The sequence below is a fragment of the Azolla caroliniana genome, unplaced genomic scaffold, assembly GCF_043228905.1.
Source record: "Azolla caroliniana isolate FFs.n. ecotype wild unplaced genomic scaffold, voAzoCaro1.0.p SCAF_1, whole genome shotgun sequence".
Classification (NCBI taxonomy): Eukaryota; Viridiplantae; Streptophyta; class Polypodiopsida; order Salviniales; family Salviniaceae; genus Azolla; species Azolla caroliniana.
This window is the reverse complement of record NW_028230436.1, coordinates 6,201,293-6,208,541: the sequence shown is the minus strand read 5'-3', so window position 1 is coordinate 6,208,541 and position 7,249 is coordinate 6,201,293. Positions and strand designations below refer to the sequence as shown.

The window sequence follows — 7,249 nt, the reverse complement described above, 5'->3', positions numbered from 1 at the left end:
ATTGTTTTAATGTTAATTTGGCAAATTACGTTTGCATGACCCTAATTTGTGTAGCAAATATGTTGAGTCATTAAAACTCCAAAACCCAACACCATGCTCACTCTTAACGTGGCAACATCAATCCAAGAGAACCCCAAGACACAAAGCTAACATCCCTTCAAAATCAAAGCAGAGGTGGAGCTAGTATCCCTTAAAAACCAAAGGAGAGGTGGGGTAGTATAGTGATTCTACGCCTCATCAACAAAGAAGAATAACATTACCACAAATCTCTCTTTCTCTCCCTCTTTCAAGGGATGTATGGAACTCTTGACGACTAGTCAGCCAATCAATGTATACAGAACAATTAAGTTGATTCTAGCTGACAATTGGCAAAATTCACTTCACCTTGGTCAGGGTAAGCCTATTATTCTCTCAAATTTTCAATTATCCTCTATAAAAAACATAACTCTGTTCTTAGTAAATCTATTTTGAGACCCTACAGTTGGATGAAGTGTTTATGCAGCAAAGGCTGATGTGGGCTAAAGTATTTCATACCTGGTACATTATGTTGTCGTCAAACTAGCTAAGGCCAAATATCATTCCTTCCAAAAGAAAAGTGATTACACAACCATTTAGACACAAACAAACAATAAATTACATTCTTTCTGTTTGTTACCAGATGAACAAGATAATGCCACTCCATGCAAAAGAATACTACAAACAATCAAAATTACATTCTTTCTGCCTGTAAGGCATCCACATGAACCAAGTAACAAATTGTTCAACAGTACTGTTCGATATTCTATGGTTAAAACTCGCATTAAAATTTTCACTGAGGTGTCTTTCACACATTTACTCAAGTGATTATATTATAATCACAAGCGCCTTCAATCTTGTACAAGTACCTAATGCATGTTAGAAAGAGAATATTAGTACCCTATGTTAGTGAGAAAAGCTTCTGTTTCCCCAAAGTACACTGGCGACCACTTACTGAGAGGTAACTTCCCAAAATAGAAGAAATATTTCCTGAAAATAGTTTCTAGGGAGTATACAATGTTCTCAAGGGTATGTATGCCCACATGTGGTTTTGCTCCGACCGGAAGGAAAACGAGTGTGCTTTATGAGAGCAATCCAAACTAACAATCGTATACCCTCATTTATTGTAGATCAAGTTATTCACTGTTGCCTTTGCCTTTTAAACCTTTCTAAAGCACCCATCGGCTCGTCACTCTCCCTTGATCTCTGCTTCCCTCCCTCATCATTCTGCAACAACTTCTTTGCTGCCTCTGCCAGATCTCCATATACAGCATCTGGCACTTTCTTTTGAGTAACTTCGATGTTCTCACTCTCCTCAACTTCTTCTTCATCTTCTTCTCCAAGCTCTATCTCATCAGGATTCTTTACTTCTCCAGCACTTCCTTGGATCTCTATCCCAGCACTCACAAAACCAAGAGCTCGTGTTCCTCCTTGTAATGCCGGTATGACAGCTGGTGCAAGCTGGCGTTCAAGAGCTGCCATCTCATCCTCAGGTGCACCCACACGTCTAATGGCATCTCCTCCTTCTTCAGAAGCTTTTCCTTGCTCTTTTTGCATGAGGTACTCTGGTAGAATGAAATGCATCTGGAAAGACCAAAAAAATATAAGCCACTGTCTAATATTTTCGCACCCTTTTCATGTTTCAGCATTTTCTTATTTGTCATTTTTCAACCTTATTGTTTCCAATTTTTTCCTCATTTTTTAAAATTTCTTTTCATTTGTTCATCGGTGTTCATTTCTTTTCTCCATCTATTTCAGGCAACACCAAAACAAGCTACATAGGTTATTTTCAAGTATCTGGCTATAGCTATGCATCTGGAAAGACCAAAAAAATATAAGCCACTGTCTAATATTTTCACACCCTTTTCATGTTTCAGCATTTTCTCATTTGTCATTTTTCAACCTTATTGTTTCCAATTTTTTCCTCATTTTTTAAAATTTCTTTTCATTTGTTCATCGGTGTTCATTTCTTTTCTCCATCTATTTCAGGCAACACCAAAACAAGCTACATAGGTTATTTTCAAGTATCTGGCTATAGCTATGCATCTGGAAAGACCAAAAAAATATAAGCCACTGTCTAATATTTTCACACCCTTTTCATGTTTCAGCATTTTCTCATTTGTCATTTTTCAACCTTATTGTTTCCAATTTTTTCCTCATTTTTTAAAATTTCTTTTCATTTGTTCATCGGTGTTCATTTCTTTTCTCCATCTATTTCAGGCAACACCAAAACAAGCTACATAGGTTATTTTCAAGTACCTGGCTATAGCTAGCAGACACACTCCGCTTAATCCTTAACATCTCTCTAAAAGTGTCCTCATTTCCATGTTGTATTTCAAACTCGTTCCATTTCTGCCAGAAGTCGGTATCTGAACGTGGATCAGCCATCTGAGAGGCATGAATGTACACAGCACGAGCACGGTCTATCTCTCCAAGATTCCTTTCAAAATCAGCAAACTTGAGGCACATTGCCTTCACATCCTTGTCTGGAAGCCCTGACTCAATTGCTTTCTGCACAAATTGTGATATCAAAAAATTTAAAAACGCTCAACTTAAAACATAATGATACACAGTCAACAGAACAAAAGTTTCCACAATTATTTCATGATTCTAATGAGGTCGGCTAAAGGTTGGAATGCCTGCAGTAAGGATAGAAGAATAGAATAGATATTTTATCATCCATGATGAGGCCAATTTTGACCTATGGGACCAAATCAATGTATCGTCTTGTATGTGGCTCCTTCCTAAGAAGGATGGTTACTATTGTGGTAAAAACTCTCAATGTGAAAAAAATGCATGCACATATGTGCTCACCCTTCGTGGCAGACATTTGAGTATGACACTCGCATTATCATGCCAGTCTAACAAGTCATCATATTTCTCACAAATTACCTTATATAATATTCATCCTCTACTAGGTTTTCATTGCGGACTTTGCATATCTTCATATTTGGGTGATGATGCCATGATGCTACCTCAACAACTAACTTGTGTGAGTGAGTTTGAAGAAGTGTTAAGGCTCATGGCAGGTAGTGAGATGTGATTGGATACTTTCCCGCATTTTTTTTTCCAAAAGATTTCCTTCATTAGACGTTCCCGCATTTTTGCCTTGTATTGGGACCAACATTGGGGGATAATATTTGCAATGAAATATTCCAATTTTGATATTTTAGCATCTAGGCACTTCATCCTTAATGCATATAGTTAAACTATCCTCAATTATCACATACTTTCAGAGCATCGCCTGAGAGCTCCAATAGATCTTTTACACCCCATCTCTTAAACCATTTCACAATGTCAAGCACCCAGCCACAGGAATTTGCTCTCATTAGTTTTTTAGATCAGAGGAGAGAGAGAGAGAGAGAGAGAGAGAGAGAGAGAGAGAGAGAGAGAGAGGAAATAACTCATTCCATAAGTAAGCTATAGATAAAAAACCAACCAGATTTTGTTTTCATAATAAACATGTTTCAGATGGTTTCTTTACTGATCAGAATTTGGCCCATTAGAGATTGAATTATTATCATAAATAAAAACTACTATAATTCGATAAATAAGATACATCGACTACAGTAAAGGATCTTAGGAAAGATCAAACCTACAAATACTATAAAAGAAGTCAATCTCAAGATTGAAGAACATACATAGCATGGATTATATTTTTTGAACCCTTACGGACACATCTAGGGCTACAGTAATAGTAAAGATTTCTCCTTCGTCATGCCTCCAATTCCGAATAACACAGTCATCATAAATGGGGAATGGAATGGTTCAAGGGCAAAATGGATGTAACACACAAGGAATGGCCATTTGGTTAGATTTGCAATCATGACATATTTTATGAGTTGTGTTCTTTGCTTCTCACACCATTTCTTTCTTGTTTTTCAATTTATTTATTTTTTATTTGCATTTTTTAATCTATGATGGTAAGCCTTGTTTTTTGTTGTAAACAATAATGTTTCTTAAATGACATCCCAAGCCATTCTTAAATGATATTCCGAGCCATTCACACTCAATCTACATGCCCCATTCCCTATTTCTGTTCCTGTAACCACTATTCTCTATTTCTGTTGCCGTATGACTATAACTGCCATCCAGTCCTATGATCTATCTCATGCAAACTCTCACATAATAAACATGCCCCCAGCATACATTAAGACACAAAATAATACAGCAAAACAAGAACTGGAAGATTTAATGTATTATATGTACAGCATAAATCCCAAGGGTTATGATTTGTGTCTGTTCCATTTTATCATGTGAATGATGAATTACATTCCAAAGCCTAAACGTTCAGGAGTATAGATAAATCATATAAAGATATGATTGACTAGATGTAATGCATCAAACATAAAAAGCATAATTTTGAAAAATATTTAGGCAACATAATGAGAAGGAACCGTTGCATAAATACCTCATATATAATCCGAGTTTTCGGAACACCAAGAAATTCGGCAGCACGAGCTATATAGATCTCATAAACACCCATTTTCTCATTGTTTGGAACTGCCTTCACTGCTCGTTCATAAACATTCATTGCTCTTCCAGCCAAACCATAATCTTCTTCAAGCTTTGCATATTGTAAATACAAGGATTTAACATCTTCCGCTGGTGCCTGAAGAAATGAAAATTGAGACTTTCTGTAGCCACAAAAAAGAAGAAAAACATGAAATAATAATAAAAGACCTACCTTTTCCACGGCTTGCTCAAACAAATCTCTTGCTCTTTCAAGTTTCTTCCCTCCATATCTCTTCACAAACTTTGAGAGATAAGTAGCCCAAATATCACGGACATGTGGATACTTAAATACTTGCACTCCTCTCTCATAAACCTTGAATGCATCTTCAAAGTACTTGTGATCCTGCAAAAATAGGGGGAAAAAGAAGTCCGTTAAGAACCATAACTCCCATGTAATGACAGGCTAGAATGCAGCTGGAGATATGTCTTCAATACCTCAAGTAACAAAGCGAAATTTATTATCATTTGTGGTGTTGCTATTTTCAAATCAACAATTCTCTCATAAATAGCACGGGTGGCTTCTAATGATCCTAAGCTTTCTACCAGGTCAACATAAAAAGACCAAACTTTGAGAGACCTATAAAGCTTCATTTGAACAGGTTCATCGCCTTCTGCTTGTACTGTGTCACACCCAAAATACAGAAGGTCAGTAAATATAACTATCGTACCCAAAAAACGCCATTGCTTATTACTCAGCTAAACTAAAAACAAACTTGCGCAAGTTTTCAAAGTAAGAAGAATACCTCGGCGTTTAACTACAACAGATGGTTCAGTAGTAGCTCTTTCCAACAAAGCAAGGGCTTTTTTGAAATTCTTATGCCTTATCTCTGTCTCTGCCCATTCACACCAAACTGTGGCCAAATCATCAACAGTCTTATAGTTTACTTGAACTGCCTTCTCAAAGATAACCCTCGCATTTGCAAGATCATTGTATTTCTCATATAAATGAGCAAAAGCTATCCAAAGAGTGTGTGGTTTTCCAACTGCTTTTAAAGGATCCACTGTTCTTACAGCCTCTGTATAAGTCAAAATTTGTCGAGCAGGATTTTCGACGAAGAGCTTTGCTCTCTTATGCCATTCATGAACATTGTGCGGATTCTGTCTAAGAAGAACACTGCTTACAAGTTCTGGCCTTCTTTCCATAAGGTTTTCTAATATTGCCAATCTTAAATTTATGTCATTTGTATCATTCAACCAAAAATTAGGCAACTCTCTCAAATCAATCTCTGTGAGAGGCCCTTTTTGCGATTTAACATGTTCATCCACATCATGTAAGCCATTCTTTTTGCTTTCGGTCTCAGTTAATTCTCCTCCATCGTCAGCCACATCCAAAGTTTCCATCTTTGCTGAGAGCATACTCTCTTCAAACTGACTATAAGCATCAAAAATCATACTAAAATCTCTAACAGTTACAACACTCATCATACCCTCTTCATAGATGTCTCTAGCCTTCTCAAACAAACCTCTTCGGATGTAATAATCGGCTAGAGAGGTCCAAAGGCGTCCTACCTCATCAGTGAACTTACGAATACCTCCCCTTATGATAGCATCCACTTTAAGACCCGAAACCTCATTAGCATGTTTTGTGAGTAAATTACAAAGCTCTAACCATAATTGATGTCTTGTTTTCCCTTTGATTGATTGAAATCCTTCATCATTCAGTACTTCAGCAAGCCGATCCGACGCCTCTTGCCACCTTTGTGCAGATACAAGGAACTCAATAAACTCTTCAATATGACTCGGATCAAACTTCAAATATCTTCGATAAACCCTAAGAGAAGTTTCAATAGGAACATCGGATTGACTCACAAACTTGAGGTAAGGTTCCCATATCCTATCGTGTTGAGTAACTGGTAATGAACACATAGCTCTATCAAACGCTCGACGAGATCTAGTTATAAGCTTTTGATGTGTTAAAACCTCGAGATACATAGTCCAAATCCTAGGCATTTTGTGCATAGTGACCAGAGCTCTCTCAAATGTGTTGTTAAGGTCTACGTATTGCTCATGGTTAATAGGAAGATCTCTCACCAGTTCTGTTCTTTCACGAAGGTATGCATGCCATAGTTTATAGCTTCCAGGTAGAGCTTTTAATGCTCTTTCGTAGAGTATTTTCCTCTTCTTGAAAGGTGAATCTCTGCGCGCGGCTAGGTAACGCCACCATAGCTTCAGAGTGAACGGATTCCGAAGAATCTCTTCTTCAAAGATTAGGTCTTCTTCTGAAGGGTAAAGATCTTGAGGTATGATGGAAGATGCCATATCCTCCCTCCGCTACAGTATGTCTTTCTGTCAATTTTTCTGTTTCCGTCTGTCCCTTCTTCGCCTCCTTCCTCCGGTTTTTTCCTTCTTCCTCCTTCAGTCTGAAGCAGAGAAGCAAAACAGAGCAATAAATCTTAATATATATATATATTATATGTATATACACACATACATACATACATGTGTATATGTATAATGTATGTATGTATATCCCCATATTAGAAAACAAGGTTTATCTTTTATGGAAAATATGATTTTGGACCCCATAACCTTCTCATGGTGGCACCTCTCGGCTACACACTACCTAAAAACACATATCGCTCTGCTACCCATGTAGGAGTCGGCAATGGCTCGGTTGACGCCTAAACCAAGCCGTTATATTGTTTTTAAAAGGTTTTGCAGCTCGGCTCAGCTCGCTTTGTAAACCAGTTTGAGCTCGATTTGGCAACGCTCAAGCCGA

The 7,249-nt window shown here is 37.4% G+C and overlaps 1 protein-coding gene across 1 annotated transcript; it reads right to left on the bottom strand.

Annotated features, from left to right (window-relative positions):
• Window positions 1–674: 674 nt before the first annotated feature.
• On the bottom strand, window positions 675–6,907 carry LOC147868636 (Tetratricopeptide repeat (TPR)-like superfamily protein). Its single transcript, XM_087321786.1, has 6 exons — window positions 5,274–6,907; window positions 4,966–5,150; window positions 4,703–4,873; window positions 4,427–4,627; window positions 2,275–2,526; window positions 675–1,599 (listed from the first exon to the last, which is right to left on the bottom strand). Exons 1-6 carry the CDS (start codon window positions 6,787–6,789, stop codon window positions 1,156–1,158), a joined length of 2,769 nt encoding a protein of 922 aa, XP_087177912.1. The 5' UTR covers window positions 6,790–6,907; the 3' UTR covers window positions 675–1,155.
• Between the last annotated feature and the right edge of the window lie 342 nt (window positions 6,908–7,249).